Source organism: Micropterus dolomieu, linkage group LG21, assembly GCF_021292245.1.
Source record: "Micropterus dolomieu isolate WLL.071019.BEF.003 ecotype Adirondacks linkage group LG21, ASM2129224v1, whole genome shotgun sequence".
Classification (NCBI taxonomy): Eukaryota; Metazoa; Chordata; class Actinopteri; order Centrarchiformes; family Centrarchidae; genus Micropterus; species Micropterus dolomieu.
Genome location: NC_060170.1, coordinates 4350756 through 4369224, shown reverse-complemented (window position 1 = coordinate 4369224; position 18469 = coordinate 4350756). Strand labels below are relative to the sequence as shown.

The 18469-nt window shown below is 41.5% G+C and overlaps 1 protein-coding gene across 1 annotated transcript in view; it reads right to left on the bottom strand.

Annotated features, from left to right (window-relative positions):
• The window catches only part of unc5db (unc-5 netrin receptor Db), a 191885-nt gene that overhangs the window by 26721 nt on the left and 146695 nt on the right, over positions 1-18469 (bottom strand). Inside the window, exons 9-11 of the mRNA XM_046034066.1 lie at positions 17161-17346; positions 12319-12681; positions 8372-8457 (exon numbers count right to left, since the gene is read on the bottom strand). Coding sequence (XP_045890022.1) covers positions 8372-8457; positions 12319-12681; positions 17161-17346 — 635 coding nt within the window. The remainder of the gene's footprint in view (positions 1-8371; positions 8458-12318; positions 12682-17160; positions 17347-18469) is intronic.

Here is an 18469-nt window from a genome sequence, read left to right as displayed (position 1 = left end):
TGTGTGGAGGCCCAGACCGAGGGAGGTTGGCGGTGGTGTGGTGCTTCTTCCATTTCCTGATAACTGCACCGACAGTTGATCTTTTCTCTCCAAGTTGCTTTCCGATTCTCTTGTAGCCCATCCCAGCCTTGTGCAGATCAACAATCTTGTCCCTGATGTCCGTAGAAAGCTCTTTGGTCTTGCCCATGGTGGTGATGTTGGATGCTGGTTGTTTGGGTGTTGACAGGTGTCTTTTATACAGGTAACGAGGTGAGGCAGGTGTATTTGATGTAGATAATTGGTTGGGATTGGGGCTGTGTCTTAAAGAAAGACTAACTGGCTTGTAGGAGCCAGAATACTTGCTGTTTGGTAGGGGGTCATATACTTGTTTTTCCTCATCAGATGGTTATCAATTTTTATAAATTCATATGATGTGATTTTCTGGAATTTTCTTTGGGATTCTGTCTTTCACTGTTAGAATGTACATATGATTAAAATTGTAGATTGTTGCATTCTTTGTAAGTGGGCAAACCTGCAAAATCAGCAAGGGGTCAAATACTTTTTTCCCCCACTGTACATTAACCTATTGGGAGAAAACTGATAGTTGTATTTTAAATAAGATGTTGCCAAAATGGCAATTGTGATCCTCATTTTGCTGCGAAGTTTCGAGATTGACAGTTGAATCACGCTCTACCCATCAAAGCATTGAATCTTCGACTATTCGGGGTCAGCCCTTCTACTAATGTATCTTGCTTTGGATATTACAAAAGATTATCTGAATTAAAAGCGGGTGACATCTACTCCAGACTTCCCAATTACTGCCTCAACATCGGGCCCCAGTCAGATGTTGCAGGGGTGCAAGTACCATCTCATTGCACAACCACCTCACCCTCCTCCCTACGTCTCTCAGCCCACAGTCAGTTTTTCTGTTATGTCAACAGCAGCCCTGCTCTTGACTGGTCCGGAGAGAGCTCTCGATCCCTCAGCCAACAGCAATGAGCCCGATCACACATTTAATGTAAAGTGTAGGCAAGGAGCAGATTACATGCTCCTTAAGTAGCCTCCATCTCGGGGTCCCGAGAGTCCAGCGGCAACCTTAAAGAAGTGCCCGAGGCTAGCAGACTCTTCTCAATTCCACTTGTCATCACGATGAAGGGCTTTATGTGCAGCTTCTTCATTTTCTACATGAGGTGCATCATTTTAAGTGAGCGATGACTCACTCCTCGGGGACCCGGGGAGCTGTGCAAAGTGGCAGATTGGGCTGGGAGAGGAGACGACGGGCTTAATAAATGCACATATTAGCACGCTCCATTAGCTTCACCTTTATTTGCTTGTAGTCTCCCACCTGTTTGTCCCACTGTGCTTTTGTCCATTTCTAAGTTGATGCAGACACCTTATGTGGTGCACGGATACATTAATCACTCAGGCATCTAGAGGTGAAGCTCCGTGCATTGCTACTATCTCCGGCTAAGACATGCAGTGTAAGTTCTCCTGCTTTGATCATTCATAGCATCTATCAACATCTATCTTCTGTGCTAGTTTCGTCTTTCAACTGCAAAGTCTTAACTGCAAGGCATTCATTAGAACAACTTCAGTAATTAAGGCCTGGCAAAGTTACTTGATTGAAAGAACTGCTCTGTAAACCATTAACAATAACTTAAACTAATCACTGATCTGTCTGTGCCTTGATTTATAATACCACCATAATGACTATTCAACTAACTTTGATACCACTTCATCTCTAGTGCCAGACCTTGTCGTACTTCAACCCACCTGACTGAAATGAGTGTAAGCAACAAGGCTAATCACTTGAAACAACTCACCATGCTATTTGGTGACTTATCATTGAGAGTGCCACTCAGATAAACCAAAAATAACATCTGAAATCACTGAAGTTGACTAAATGCTTGAAGTGCTTGTGTAATTGGCATACAAACAGTGTTTTGTCAAGTTGAGGCATTATTGTATATTTTTCTAGCTTTTGTACTGCAGACAGTGATGATAAAAACTTAGACAGTTACTGTTAGGGGCAATGTTTGGCTGATGTTAAACAACCAGTTATTACATGTATTAATATTGCTGATAATATTATCCATAATTGTATTATGTATGTACTTACATACTACTACTCAAACTGTCTTTGCAACTTATCAGGCTCATTGCTATTGGCAGTCAGTGATTGCCCAATGGGAGACCTTCACGACTACACCTTGACAAGGTGACACTACTTCATAGAGTATATAAGCTACAAAACAGTACAGAATTGAGTATTTGTCGTATATACTTAACATAATATTATCGATTCAGGACAAAACTGACTGAAAGGCGGGGACTAAGAGAAAAAGACGCAATTACATCTTCTGCTACTTCAGCACCACAGACAGCGCCATGGATTTATCAATATACAGCAGTTAGGCTGCAGATATTTCAGAGCCTGGTCAGGGCTATAGATTCTAACTTGCACAAACCTCAGTCAGATAAAGGATCAATGAGTTCGCCAGACTAGACCAACATATTCCACTAAACAACCCCTCCTAGGGGAAGGAGAGGGTGAATGGCAGGTTAACAGGGGGAACTCATATTGGTCATTTTCCTAACAAGGGGGATGCCCCCCCCCCAAATCACCTACTGGCTATTGGTGCTGAGTTCATCAAAGGAACCTGAATGCTTACCAGTGAATTGTTCACTCTCCAAAGTGGTTTTGATAAAGTCAATAAAAGACAGAGATGCGTGTGCGTATAGATGTTAGCTGAGTTGTGGGTCTGTTTCAACAAAATTGGAAAAGATGATGACCATACTGAAAATCAATTTCCATCCCTTTAAAACAAACTTTAAATGTTTTAAAGTTTCTATAGGTATTTAAAGAAATAAAACCTATAAACACGTCATTAAAACTTTCATTTTGGAGACCTGGTTGATTTTGTGTTGGGGCCTTGTCAATCGATGTTGGGCAGTCAGCCCATCTGTTTACGCTTTAACGCAAGACAACTACTTTTGTTTTCATTTAATAAGCACATTCAATCTTCTTTTTTATCTATGGATGCGCTAGGAGCTGTTCTCTAGCATCAACATCAGCCCAAAATAAAACATTGGCAAACATGGCATTACAAATCAATAGCTAATGTTTGGATTTCATTGATGTGATTTTTCTACTAGTACATGTACATACTGACATGTAATTAGCCATGAGAAACACGATGTGTCTAACATGTGTGTGAAGTGTTGACTGTATCTATAACATTTATAGAAACATGTATAATTGTGTTTTCACTTTTGACTTGAATAAATGGGAGCAGAGCAGTAAACAGTGATTTGTGTTACTTATATATAATAAAATATATGTATTAAAAACAGGGGGAATTAAAATAAAAAACTAACTGTTTTAAATAAAGAGTTCTTTGGGCAGTTAAATCAAGGCCATGACCATCATGTCAGAATTTATGGTAACTGTCCATTTTTGAGTTTTCAGTTCTCTTTTGCAGTGTTTACCTGAGTAATAATGAAAAGTGTGTGAGCAATAAATACAATTTCATTTAAATTCATTTTTATTTAAATAGCACCAATTCACAACATGAGTTGTCTCATTGGACTTTTCGAAGAGCAGGTCTAGTTATTAACAGGGACCCAACAATGAACAAGAACTTGGGGACAGAGGCAAGGAAAATCTTCCTTTTAACAGGTAGAAACCTTGAGCAGAACTATGACCCAGGATGGGCGGCCATCTGCCTCGAAATCTACAGTTAAATTATGAATGTGATGCTATTGAGCAAGTCTGACTTTGAGATACTAGCTGGCTATTACACCATGTACAACATGTAAAAAAGAAGTGCTGCAATAAAGAGAGGGTGACCTAGAACAATGCTACGCCACATAAGCCATACATAACAGACAAGAAGGGGGAATGTCATTGTCCTCAACATACCGTAGAAGTGATAGATGAATTGTTCCACCTCTGGAGCAGTCAAACATTTCAGATCAAGATGGATCTCAGTTTGAAGTTTGACAGCTCTACACTTTTCTAAAGTATAATGTCACCTTGGTAGGGACAGAGAGTTGTGCGCTCTGGACTGAAACCATGAGCAATGTGTCCAACCCGAGACCTGTGCTGTGAGATCTATGGACCATGAGAGCTGATGGCTTAAAAGCAGGAGCTGCCACTTCCAGAAAAACAGATCAGCTGGGTCAGTCACCGTGGGCAGCCTGGACTCTGGCTAGAGGGCCAGGCATCCAAGCAGGAAGCTATGTCACACCTATGCACTGGTGCACTTCTACTGACAACCATGTATATTAGATTATCATTTTAGCCCTCAAACTCTGCTATGTACTTTGTGAGTTTTAAGAGATTTATGGAATAAAACTTGTCTGGAAGTGTCTAGACAACAATAAATAACATCTCTAGTGTTCAACTGGGCCTCATTCATAACACACACATATGGAAACTAGTTTCATCGTTAAAAGCAATTTTTCCTACCATGACAAAGCTGTTCTGCACCAATAGGTTGAGGGATTTATCTTGCAATACATAGTGCTCATAAAATCTCAGAGGCAAAGGGAATATGTCTGACCTAAGCAAAACCGCACCTTCAGAAGATTTAGATGAGCCTTTGAAAAGCTCCAAGAACACATCTTTAAAAAATAAACTTCAATGGGACTCTATCAGGGTGTGGAGAAGGAGGTTGAACAGGGATTGGGGCTGGACGCAGCAGCGGGAAAGAAAGGATGCGATTCTCTGCATGTCCTCTGGCCTGCCAGGGTGTAGACAGTGATTGACAGCTGGCGAGATGACAAGCACAACAGACCACGGGGAGAAATATGGCTGTCTACAGTAAACATCTCTCCGCTCACACTGTGCGACGGAAATAATAAGCACTTGAAAAGCACCTCCATGGTCAAAACCAAATACTGTCAGGATGGAGCCTGAAATATTTTGAAGTGTTTCAAAGGTAGATAAGCCAGTGGGAGAAGCCAGACACTGTGTGCTGGCAGGAAAGAATCTATAACAGGAGATGAAGGAAGCTCTAGACCTTCTTGTAAAGATTTATAAAGGCGTCATGGATTACACATACACTACACCTTTCAACAACACTGCCTAAAGATGATTTGCTGCAAAGGCTTGTGATTCATGGGGTTCTATGTACTGCACAGCACATTGTAACCCTGTTGAGAACAAAGTAGAGCCGCTCTGCATGATTTGCGGGCAGTAAAAAACACGTATCAGACTTCTTCAAAAGGGAAACTTGACTGACTGCCTAAAAAATTGACCTCAAATACAAAAGCCCTCTGTCATGATGACAGGCGTAACTTGCTCCTTATGGTGCTGTTTGCATCTTTTTTATTTCAGTGCCCTGTCAAGGCGATCCACAACCCTGTCATTTGTACCGCTAATGTGTGCATTTCATGGGGTCTCTTTTCTTTCACCACTTTGTTCAAGCGGAGCGGTGTGAATAAACAGTGACACTTCAGAGGAAACTGCAAATCCTTGTGGCTCTCCGCGGGGAAGAGCGTGCAAAACCCCCCCGGAGAGAAGCTCAGTCCATCCAAGGGTCATTACCTAGCTGTGAGCAGAATACATAATGCTCGTACTGCCAAGATGAAAGGCCTCGGGAGACGTCTGCACCTTCTATTCCGCCGTGCATGTCCATCAGGGCCCGCAGCTCCATTCATCACTGCATTCATCATCGTTTAAACAAGCTTCCCGGGTCGTGACTCTATCCGGAGCGCCACATTGTTGACACCAAGTGGAGTACATAACTACATATTGACTCTCTCAAAAAGAGATTGGAGGATTGGAGGTTTGACTTTGCTTCCTACGAGTCCGTTGGCTTAATGAAAGACTCCATTGCAGAGCCCCCGGGATCGAGCAGTGTAAGCAGAGATTCTCCACAGCAGCTGGGACATCAAAGCCCAGACTACCACCTGTGAGGGGGTTCTGGAAATGAACACCCATATCGTGACATCTAGAGGACTCCTATAGGAAGTGGGAGCTAGGATGTGGTGCTCGCTGGGCCCATCTGTCACACAGCCCGCCGGTAAACATACAGAGATGTGGGGACGGCCATGGGGAGGGTCACACACCTACCCTCTGTATGTTTGTAAGCAAACACAATTTAGCAGCCTGCTCATAGTATAAACAGCCAAACATATGGGCAACTAAAAACTACTTGCATAATCAAGTGATTTTTTAATTCATTTTATCATTAATTTAAAAAAAAGAATCATCAGTGAATTACTAAGCTTGTCTATTAAACACGAGAGGCGACACTTGGTTTTATTTTTGTTGGCCAACTTTTGAATTGTACCTCAAACTGAGTATTTTTTGTTTGCTTACTGGAATACAGACAGATGGACTGAGGAGATTTGAACTGAGATAAGGACGCATTAATTGGTTGTTGAACTGTGGGTTTTGTATTGAGCGCTTACTTTATAACACACTGTATTAAACTTAGTTTTTCTTGTGGTCTGTAGGCCGACCTGATGATATTATATCATATTATTTAATGCCATGACTTGACTCAAACTATCTTTCTCATATTATTATTATTTTATATATCTTCTCCACCATTGCTCAATAATAATTCTACCTAATTCATCATAACACAAGAAAGAACATTATTCTGTTTTCTAATATTGTGTTGGTCATAGTATACACTGATTTACTGTTTGCCCTTTTTGAATAATACAGAAGGTAAAGAGCTTAAAAATTAATCGCAAATTAAATCGCTGTCGCAATATTGCTAAAAATAATCGCAATTAGATTATTTTCCAAAATCGTTCAGCCCTAATGCAACGCCTGCTCGTATTCCTTTGTGCTACTCAAAACTATAAAAAACACATGATCCACACTTTTGCTCCTTCATTACCTTGAACACACATGCTGCAGTTACACCGTCCAGCTGCCCCAAATACTCACTAGAGCACCAAATGTGGATTAATTCACAGCTGAAAATAGTCCCAAACAAATGTGTACATTTTGTTAAAAACTGACCAGCTGTTTCAGGAAATTACTGAGCTGTCAGTTACGACTTATATCTTCAGCAGAACTTGGAGCTGACAGCCACTGACAGGGCAGGGAAGTCAAGAAAGTATTGACAAACAGACTGACACGTTGTCAGTTTGGTCTTTTCATGGGATTTGTTGATGATCTGAAGTATAAACTACAATACCAGCCTTATCCTTTTAAAGTTTATAAAAAGTAAAACAAAATAAAAAAAATACTTTGCCCATCATAAGTGAGCAAGACTCCATCTTCAGGTATCTTTTTTTGTCTAACAAAGATATTTATTAACAATGAAATTACACAGAGCACAACTATGGGGTAAATACATGTAACACATGTGAGAGCAAACCTTTGGCTCTGCAATTAATCTTTTTGAGAACAAGAGAGCAAAACTGTATTTACTGAAAGGAAAACTTTCTTTTGATGGCAGCTTACCCTGTTTAGGTTATACTGCTCACACAATCTTTGTTCTCAAGTCAGCGCTTTCGCAAGTGACAGCTGCAAAGAATTACCAAAAAGTTTCTTAAAGGAGACCTATTATGCTTTTCCATATTTTATGACTTATCTACAATGTTACAATGTTGGATGTTCATGTTAAACATGGCCAAAGCTACAAATAATGAGGTAAAAGTATTAAAAGAAATTCTTTCGAGCCAAAACCTTTGGAACTGCTTTTTCTACCAACGGCTTCGTTTGACATCATACGGAGTTAGACGAAGCCGGTGTTCCATATATGGTAATTTGCTCTGCACAGCAACAGCACAGCAACGCTCAGTCTGTCTGTACCGCCCAGCGGCAACAGCAGCCTGGTAACATGCTCCAGGACTGGAAATGCAGTATAATAGGTCTCCTTCAAGCTAACTGAGGTATCTGCTGTGTTTACTTACAGTCATTCATAATGTGTCCTGCTTAATCCAAACATGTACTTACTCATTGACTAATTGAATCAGCACTAAAGCACTAACACAATCAATCCTCCAATTTATCTCTAAAGCTTGAAAATCTTTTTATTTCATACTTGAAAGAAACAATGAGTGGAGTAGGTATGATAAGAAAGAACACAGGCCCATTAAGCTGAACTCAGCACAGACAATAAACAGTAAGAAAACATATTTTTTTGGTCATCAGCGAGCTTGATTCTAATTCTGTATTAATTAAGCCACCAATGATAGAATGCGTTAAACTTATAACTTTATAATCTGCTCCAGTAAGATAACTATGTGTTGAGAAGTGAAGGTCTTACTGAGTGGCAGTAACAGAGGATGGTAAATAATTAGAGAGGAACAGGACGGTGAGGACAGACGATAGAGAGTCAGGGGAGATGGATGATAAGATGGAGGGAGACTGACAGACAGACAGATGCTTGAAATGATATTTGGGTAAACTCTGGCCTCACCTTGACTCTCCCTGATTGATCACCATGTACATCTCCCAGGACATATTTTCAGCCACGGCTCCATGAGGCACCAGCAGGCTGACCCCTGGAAAACACACACAAATGTGTCAACAGCAACAACTCCAACAGCCTGACAGTGTAGGAGAAAAGGCTTGTCTTTCATGCAGGGGTTATGGGAGTGTTATTTGAGAGCATAATTTTACTCGAATGAACTGTGGCATATTAAAGAATAAAGTGAACCAAATGTAGGTGTCAAAATGAACTGTTCCAATATGACTTTTAGTAGAAATACCTGATTATTTTCTAGAAATATAACAAAAACATTTAATATTTATCATGGCACATGCATACACTGACCATCACTGAATATAAAATACTTACACAGGATTGGACGCACACATTCACATCTATTGTAAGGGTTTCTGAATTTTGATTGGCTGTTAACAGTGACATTTGTTTAGGTTCTAGTATGTCAAATTGCTCTGACTGTCCTTTAAAATGAAACACTAAATGCATAGTTCGCCATCGCCCTCCAAAACCTGTTAAAGTTACAACAAAATACTATATGACTGTTTTCTGACCTGCTATCACTAAGGTTAAGTTTAGAAACATAATTGCTTGTTAGGAAACCTTCTTGGTTAAAAGAAAACAGCACTGACTGTTGGTAGAAAACAGGTTGTGAACAGCAATCTCCCACGCCAAAGTCACAAGCTTTGATCAGATCTTAAGTCAGATTTTTATTCATTTATAAAACTTTAAATAATTTCGCAATGTCCTCATTGGTAATAATTGTCACTGCGTACTACATTTAAAAGGTGTCACTTTGGCCTCAATTCATGTTGGACTGCAGAAAGAGACTAACTGAAGAGGTCAATTCATAACAACTTAATGTGTGAACAAATGAACCAGCACGTCCACAGCCTGCAGACACGCAGTAAGTATGTGCAATGTGAACGTCTGTATATTGATGCAGTGTTTTCATTGAGTTTTTCTTCATTTTGTCTGCTGAACTGAAAAAACATAACAGGCTGCAGTCCAGCTGAACCTGTGCCTGTTTTGACACAGCACAGGCTCTAGCTGTTCTAGGTTTTAAACCCCAACAAGTAATATAATCTACTACAACTAATCTTGATACTATTTGCATGCACAGTAAATTGTATTCTGTCATGTTGAATGCTTTTGTAAAATTTTCTTGACTTTTTCAGGTTCTAGTCAGGTGGAGTTGTCTTATATGTAAAGCACTTTTTGAATCCCCCGTGTATGAAATGTGCTAAACAAATAAAGCTGTTTGCTAATTTTGTTAAATGTGTTTCACAATGTGAAAGTAATTCGCCAGTAAACCTTATTTATTCATTCTGACACATTTTTAATCATGAGTGTCAATGAACCGGTCTGAATAAATGGTGTAGGAGGAGTTAGCAGAAAACATTTTTCTTCCTCTCTATTTTCTCTTTTCATTTTCTTTTCAGTGAGGTTTCTCAAGCTACAAAACGACATCTTGCAAGTATTCATATGACATAGAAATCACAGGGGAAAATTTTTTCTTTTATATTGTCAAATATCTGCCTGCTACTGTAGGTACCAGGTTTAAAAGAAACTCAAGACACACAAGAGTGTCTGCTGAATTTTGCTTGGCTCACTGCAGTGATGTTCTCTCACCGATCAGACTGACGTCATAGATTTGGGTACGCCTCAAAGCCAATTCATTCTCTCTTTAGTGGTTTGTCTCCAGTTGCATCAGTATCAGACATACATAGATGGAAGAACCAGTATTTGATTCAAGTTGTAAACAGAGTTTTTCTGACACAATCCAGAAGAATTAAAACAGCATTTCTATTAATTCTGATCTCCCAACCAGCAACGCTTGGTACACTTTTCATCATGCAATATCTTTCAAAAAGCAAGTGGAGATTTCTGCTGAGCAACACCGCCCAGCCACTGTTGCCTGACACTATTCATTTGCCTCTGAGCGACTGGAGAAGCATTCATATTGAAGAGAAGAGAGCATATAAAAGCCCTGCTTTACAAATAAAACGTTCAGAGGAGCAGAGTGGAAGATGACAGATAAAGAGGTTTTTGGCAGCTTTATAGAAAGGGAATATTTTGTAATACCTCAGCCATCTCTGAAATGTGCATTTTAACCAGTTTGTTTTCATTAAATAAACATTATGTGTCACATGCTGGTGCAGACTGAAATAACTAGGTGTGAAGTTTCTCACTCAACAGTAAGTCAAATACAACTGGAATTCTCGTGTGGTTAAAAGTTAAAAGTCTTGCACTAACAAAAAAAGAAAAAGAAAATTCACTTCCCAACAGCGGCCGTGAGAACTCAAAGCACTGTAACGTCAGTATGTGCAAAAAAACAAAGAATGTTCCTATTTTGGTGCTATATCACTAAGGTGAGGAGAAAGCTTCGGTAATCTGCAGCGAAGTGCTGCATATGGCCGGTTATTCAGTCTAATGAATAGCGGTCCCTGCAGACAGGCCTGTGTGAGTGCTGCACTTCACAGCAGTGACTCCTCAACTCAGACCCTCAGCCTGAACGACGACCGCGGGAGGCTGATTTCACTTCACCCCTCCACACCAGCCGAGGACCACAGAAGAGGGCTGTAAGTGCAACGCTACGCACGGACTGTTGACCTGCTGACAACTGGAACGGCCCATGCAAACTCCTCCAATTGCTCCATTTGTGTAGGCGTGACGTGACGACAGCGTGACCCCTGTTTGCCTGAGAGAACCTGCGAGGATGTGGAGGGATAACAAACAGCTACCTGTCTTGGCAACGGCAATGGTGGATCTTAGCAACAGCTTACAATATATAGTGTCTAATGAGTGTGTAAGTGCACTGGTAGTTGTGATATAGTAAGGATGTCTTACCGAAACTCAAACTTAGACAGGCCGAGTTACACTGTTAACACTTGTGTACATGCCTTATTATTTTTTCACACATTTCATTTTTAGTATGCTTTATATTTATTTTCATTTGTATTTCTTTGGCATGTATTCATGTTGTATGTGTGTTCATATACAGTACATGCATATGTGCTGATTTATGTTCTAACTGAAGGTTCGAGCAAATGATTAGATATGGACACCATTGGGGAGCTTAAATCATTAATGATTATGCATTACACAGACCAAAAAGAGATATTCTGACCTGGGTTCTATTTAATCTTATGGTACAAACAATAGAAAACTGAAAAACAAAAAAAGACAAATTTTTGTCAGTGGAATGATCACAGATTTGCTCAATGTAAGTACAGGAGCACCTGGAGGATTTGTTTTTTCTGTCCTTCTACTATTCCCCATGTAAACAAATGAATTTATTGACATCGCCTTTTAAAGAAAACCAACACTTTCAGTGAAGCTGTGAGCTCTTCCAAAGTAGTGCTTTGAGGATTATTGTTAGTAACGCTAAATGATTGGGCTGTAACTTCCACTGAGGACACCAGTGGCATGTCCTCTGTACTGTCTCTAGGAACTTGAGAGTTTTAATAACCCAACCAAGAAGAGGTTCCACTTTATTCATATATCCAAATGAAAAAAATCCACTTTGTTAAGACTATTTATAGTCTTTCAGGAAGCCACAGATTTGGATCTGTTTTTTAGCAGCTTACCACTTTCTAAAGCTGAGACAAGTTCACTGTACCACTTTTGTGTGTTCGCTGTCAAAACACAACAAAAAAGGACACACGCAGCAAACCGAAAAATTGGTGGAAAATGTAAGATGCTTGCGAGACATTCTGGGACGGCTGCAGCTCATGCTCAACAGCACTGGCTTATGATGGCTACTATAATGAGAAGTTACTGCAGCCTCTCATTACGGACACCGAGTGCCCAGTGTGCGAGCTGCTTTTCATTATCAACACCAAAAATAGATTGAGGCAGTGCTTTTTCTGCTAACAAACTCAGTCTGCGCTTGTGTCTACTTTTTTGTAAAGCTTACCAGTGTTTGGCACCACCAGCCGCCCTCCGGGGTAGCCGAACACGCCGGTGGTCTTCAGCTGCTCTTTGCAGGCGCTGAAGGGCCCGTTGAGGGTGAGCAGTCCCTTCTTGCGTCCATCCGCGGTACTGCAGTAGTCCCGGCTCAGGTCCCGCGGGAAGGTCTCGGCCGGGGCTTTGGCATGGAACTCTGCCCGTTCGGCCACACCTAGTGAAACCATAAAGGAGCTCTGAACTTTGACCTTGATGTCTGGCAGGGGGTCAAAGAGCTCTTTGTCTGCGCTGTCCTGGAAGCAGAGCGGAGTGCTGTATGTTCGTCCCACTGTTAAGTCGGGCTGCATCGAGGAGTTGAGAAGCAGCGGGTTGCCTACAGAGAGGACAGACAGCATAGCCACACATTCACCTAAAAGCGCTGCCCGCATGGGACTTGCATTATGTAGAGAACTTGTTAACTTAATGAATCAAAGCCCGACCTGTGTGTCCTGAACAGCACTCACGTGGGATAATGAAATTCACTGGCATCCCAGATACAGCTAAATAAGGTCAAGATCGGGTTATGTTTTTTTCTTTTTTTGTCATTTCTTGATATAGAAAAAAAAGTTGAAATTTTATAAAGCTAAAAAGTTGAAAAAAAAACATACATGACATTTTTGTCATTTTTCTATCATGGCATTTCTATCTGCAGCCTATACAGAAGATTACTCTACAATATTATTTTACAAAAAGCAGACATGAGATTAAAATCACCTTCAATCTACAGAATTAAGAGTACAATTCCTGGATGTCCTCAGGTAACAGTAATTCAGTTTTAAGAGCCACATCTCTGGACTCTTTCCACTCACATTTCCTGCAGCTGACCAGTGAAGCTCCAGCACCAATTAAAACAACATGTCCGGGCAGGCGACCAGTGCATCAGAGGTAAGGGAGCACAACCTGGACAGAAGGTCCAGGGCTCGGCGTCACGGTCAAAGCATTAGATTTAATTACCAAGCACACACACAGCTTGATCTCCATAATCCATCTGCTGGAGTCAGCTCCTCTGGACACCGAGTCGTCCTCCTGAAGGACAGGAGGGAGGGCCAGGAGGGGTGTAGGTGACTGCTCTGTAAATGAGGGGAGTCCTTCAGTGTGGACCCAACAGCCTGTGGAGGGGGCTCTTCATCTGTGGCCATTAGATGTGACGGCGCTGCCAAAAAGAGTGAGGAGCGCGCCGCATCGATCTGGCAGACTGCAGACATGCAGTGCCCCTGGGCGAGCCGTGCCAAGATAACGCCGAAGTCACTGAGTCCTTGCTGCCCAGCTGTTGCCTGGCGAGGGGTGCAAGGCGGGAGGCTAATGTTGTTTTATTTTTAGGGAAATCGTTAATTACCGGGGGCGTGATTTGTGATGAGCTTTCTGGGGTGTGTTGGTTTTGACTTGTTCTTCAAAACTCAACTTTTCCTTGTTTTTGTCTTCTTAGCATTCTAAGATACAGAACATGACCAGAAATGTATTCACATTTTAGTAACTGTGCTGCCCCTCCTATACAAAGTGAATTACAGTGAGTGGGGCTGCAACTAATCAATGTTTTCATTATTAATTCATCTGTTCATTCTTTTTTTCGACTAATCTGTTAATCATTAAGTCTAATACACCTTTCACGCCAGAGTTTCAATGTGCAAATGTCTTTAGCAAAGTGCCAAACTGACTTACTTCCTACTTTCACACACAGCATGCTGTCCTTACATACAAAGTGCACTACACTAAATGTTCACTCCTCAGAATACAGTTTCAGTGCTTGTTACTGTGTGTACAGCTCACAGAATCTGTGCAGTATTTCTCCTTATTTAATTACCGTGGTGAGCAAGCATTGCTAATTACTGTATTTAGAAGTTTAAACCTCTCATGTTTGATGTTGCTGTCAATAAAAACCACAATCCACCAACAGTTAACTGGTGGAGTTCAGTGCTAATCTCGGTAACCCAGCTGTGATTTAACCATAACATAGATTCCTTATTAGTTAGCCTCTAAACATGCTCGCTAATAACTTTTTTTAAGGTGGATCTCCACACTGACAGCTTTATGTTGTGTGCAGCGGTGTTCATAAGAGAGAGAGGGAGCGACCGAGATGAGGTGCTGAGAGAATATGCGCGCTGCCTGCAGCTCTGCAGTCAAACACAATTTTAAATAGGCCTAGTAAAGAAAAAAATCAAAACTCAATATGTGGCGGTCAGCGTTGGTGCTGTGACGGGTCGCCACAAATAATCAATGTATGGGAAACACTGGAGTGATGCTCCGGCTCGGACAGTTAGGCGCAGTGTGAGCGCAGGCCAGCAAGGAAGTGGGGAAGGGGTACAATCGTGCTCAGGCACGGTACAAGGCAAGCGGACCTAGTGTGAGTACGCCCTTAATTGAGAGAAATTGATTTACAGTTGCTTAATTTCATTACTTATCTGTACAACAACAACATAAGGATCACATTTAAATAATTATACTAGGCCTATTGTAGAAGAAGAACATTTTGTCGCTATAATAAAAGTTAAAACCAAATTCTGCATAATATCGTGTTGTTTTTAGTTCCGCTCCTGGATATAGAGCCTGGCTGAACTATTCTGGATTCTGCTCTGGACCTGCTCGGCTCAGCCTCCCACATTAGGGACTCTCAGCTACGGCTCCCCCCTGCTCTGCACAGCAACCACCAACCAGGTTTTGCAGCATCTGGTCTTACAGCCTGCCTCGATCTTCCTCGGCTCAATATCCGATCCCTTCAACCCTGCAATAAATATTCTTCTTTTATCTAACTCCAGTCTCCTCCTCCTCCGCAGTCCTGCACTTTGGTCTCCTAGCATTAACAAAGGAAAGGTAATAATAACTTGCTGTTTTAGTTAGCCTACGCTATAAGAATAAAGACACAGAGCGCACTTTCTCTGTGTCCCTCTCTCTCACACACAGACAGTGACTTACTCACTCATTACTGCTGTTTTTGCATGATTTTGTATGACTTCATTTGTTTTTATCTGTTAAGGTCAAAAGAGGGAATACAGCATTTTGTGTTATGAGTTTAGCATATTGAAACTCAAAGTAATCGTTAAACACTGTAAATGTCAGGAAATAGGGAAAATCCCAGTCACAGTTCACCATGAAGGTTTCATCGTCCAGTGTCTGGCCAACAGTGCAAAACCCAAAGCGAAACAGTTGTCCTTGGAAGATTTATCGATTATGAAAATATTTGGCCATCATTTTCTGTTGATCACCAAATCCACAGATCTACTAATCATTTCAGCCCTAACGGTGGATAAGGTTCATTTCAGCTTCCAGTATTACATCATTGCAGGGTTTGAGCCTAAACTAAAATAATGTTCCATGAAAAATGAAAAGATGCATTTTTCATTTTAAACAGTTTAATAGTGACAGAGAACCTACAAGCGACTCTGCAGATACTCCAGCTCTCGGTCGAAGCTGCAGCCCAGTGGACATTACCCTTCTGCAGCTGACATTCGATCACTGGCAAAATTTTCTCCCCTCCGGTCGAGTGGAGAATGATCTGATTATCGCTTGAGTGTGCATCTTTAAGAATGGCGCAGCGAAAATGGAATGGCAGTGGTGAGATGAGAGAAGTTAATGAAATGTACCTCAGGTTGAATACCTTGAGGGATAGGTTTGGAATTGGGCCTCTGATTAAAAATCACTCAGAAGGAGAAGTAATGTGGAGAGACAGGGTCAGGTCCGAAGACTCATTCAGCAGTCTGCCTTACAGCCGTTCCGGCTGTGGAGAGCCATCCGAAAGCATTTAAGTACTTCTTTCAGAATCTAAGTTTTTTTTTCTTGTGATTAATACGCCTGAAAAAGCTACTGATTTGCGATTAAACACACACCTTTAGAGGAGTTCCCCCCTAGAGGAAATGCTTAATTTCCTGCTATGTTTATGGCAAGGATGGTAAAATGTAAATGTAAAGCAACACAATCAGGTCAGAAGTGGGCTAATACGCCACAGCAACTTCCTCCAAATCAAACTGCGGCTGAGGAAGTGTTTTAGATTTCATGGGGAGCCTTGACCGGGCTTGATAGAGAGGAAAATGGAAAGGAGTGATTGTGGCCGGTGGAGGGCACAGCAGGCAGGCTGCGGAGAAAGCTGGCCTATTTAAATAGGATTGATGACATGCTGAATGTAGACCCAGCTGAAGCCACCTCCCAGCCCCCCTTCTTTTCCTCACACTCTTCCAATCGCGTTACAAGGCTGGAGCTTGACCGACTCCCCGGGCCTTGGGGGAGCGGGGGGCACAGCGTGGGCTCTGGCAGGGCTTCTCGCTGCGCTGTCAATGCGGCGGCGAGGATGGATCACCCCTCGCCACGATGGCTATCACTTGCGCTAACCCAGAAGTGTCAGTGACAGCAATATGAATGCCTGTAGCAAGGCTGGCCGGGACAGCCGCAGTCACATAACCAACAGAAGTTATTGCTGTGCACAACAAAAATTGAATTGATGTTCACTGTTCCATACCCCTCACATTTATCCATCAGTGGTTTAGGCCAGTGTAATCTGATGGAAGAGATTGGTTGCCTGACAGTCAAATGTGTGGTCCGCGGGGAGGGGGTGAAGCGGCGCCGGTCTCTATCAGAGATTGATTATCTCCTACTTCACAATAACAGAGGAGCAGGTCTGTCAAAATAGAAGGACAGGTCCTTTCACTGATTATGGAGGTATAAATCCTAAGCAGATAGGGAGGCTGCACGCCATTTTGCTCGATGCAAACAACTGTCATCAATCAAGGGGGCGGCCCTGTGTGAAAGGTCTTTGATGACGCTGCCTTTTGGCCTTGTGGTTGTCAGCACATGTCAGCGCGGAGCTGAGGGCACTCTCTCTTACCTTGTCTGGTGGTCTTGAAGTTGAACGACTGGAAACCCCCGGCGAGCGCAGAGGAGTCGATGACGTCCACGCCATATTCACTGTGGTTCTTCCTGTACAGCATGACGGCCACTACAAGGATTGCCACAGCGATGATCCCGGCTCCCAGGCCCGAGTACAGAGCTACGTCATTGGAGCTGTCCATACCTGAAGCACACGGGACACATGGAAAAGGAGAGCTACAGTAAATTCTCATTTTAAAGCAAATATTCAAATAATTTGAGTCTCCAATAATAGCCGGGGGCGTGGCCAGCTTGAACAAATACAGGCCCGTCACTAATAAAGTCTAGGTAAAAAACACACTGAAGCAGGTGGATTTAACTGTAAACAGTATACATGGTAAAATCTAGTATAATGTCCATTTCCGCAACACCAATTCAATAAAATTCATAGATTTCTTCTTTGTCGCACAGGTGATGGGCTGAATGAAGTCTTTTATGTCTCCAGAGAGACCCTCACAAAATCTGAAAAATTGCCACTTGAGTCAGCGTTGGACTGGGATGAAGACTATATCACTTTCAAATTATTATTATTTTGATTGCTTGATATTTATTTTATATATAATTGTTTTGTTTTTACATTTGATAGTGATTTCTTTCTTTTTTTTAAATTATTATTATTATTATTTTTTAATCAATAAATTATTTTTTGTATTTTTTGTCTATTAATATCGGGGCGGCTGTGGCTCAGGAGGTAGAGCGGGTTGGCTGTTAATCGGAAGGTCGGCGGTTCGATCCCTGGCTCCCCCTGGTTGCGTGTCGAAGTGTCCTTGGGCAATATACTGAACCCCGATTTGCCCCTGGCGGCTATTCCGCCAGTGTATGAATGAGTGTGAATGTTAGTTTCCGTTTGAGCACTTAGGCTCAGAGTATGAATGTGTGTGACTGGTGAATGCAGATGTAGTGTAAAAGCGCTTTGAGTGGTCGAAAAGACTAGAAAGGCGCTATACAAGTACGGAGCATTTACATTTACATATACACACACACACACGTTTACAGTATTATGTATTTATTTTATTTTTAATATATTTTTATTTTTTTAACACACACACACACACACACACACACACACACGCTTAATGTTTTATTTAATTTATTTAATTTTAATTTTTAATATATTTTTATTTTTTAACACAAACACATGCTTTAATTACTTGTTTAATTAAATGTATATTGATTGTTCTTATGTTGTATGTATGATGCTTTGGCAATATTGTTGTTACACATTCATGCCAATAAAGGTAATTTGAATTGAATTGACTACAAGTTTG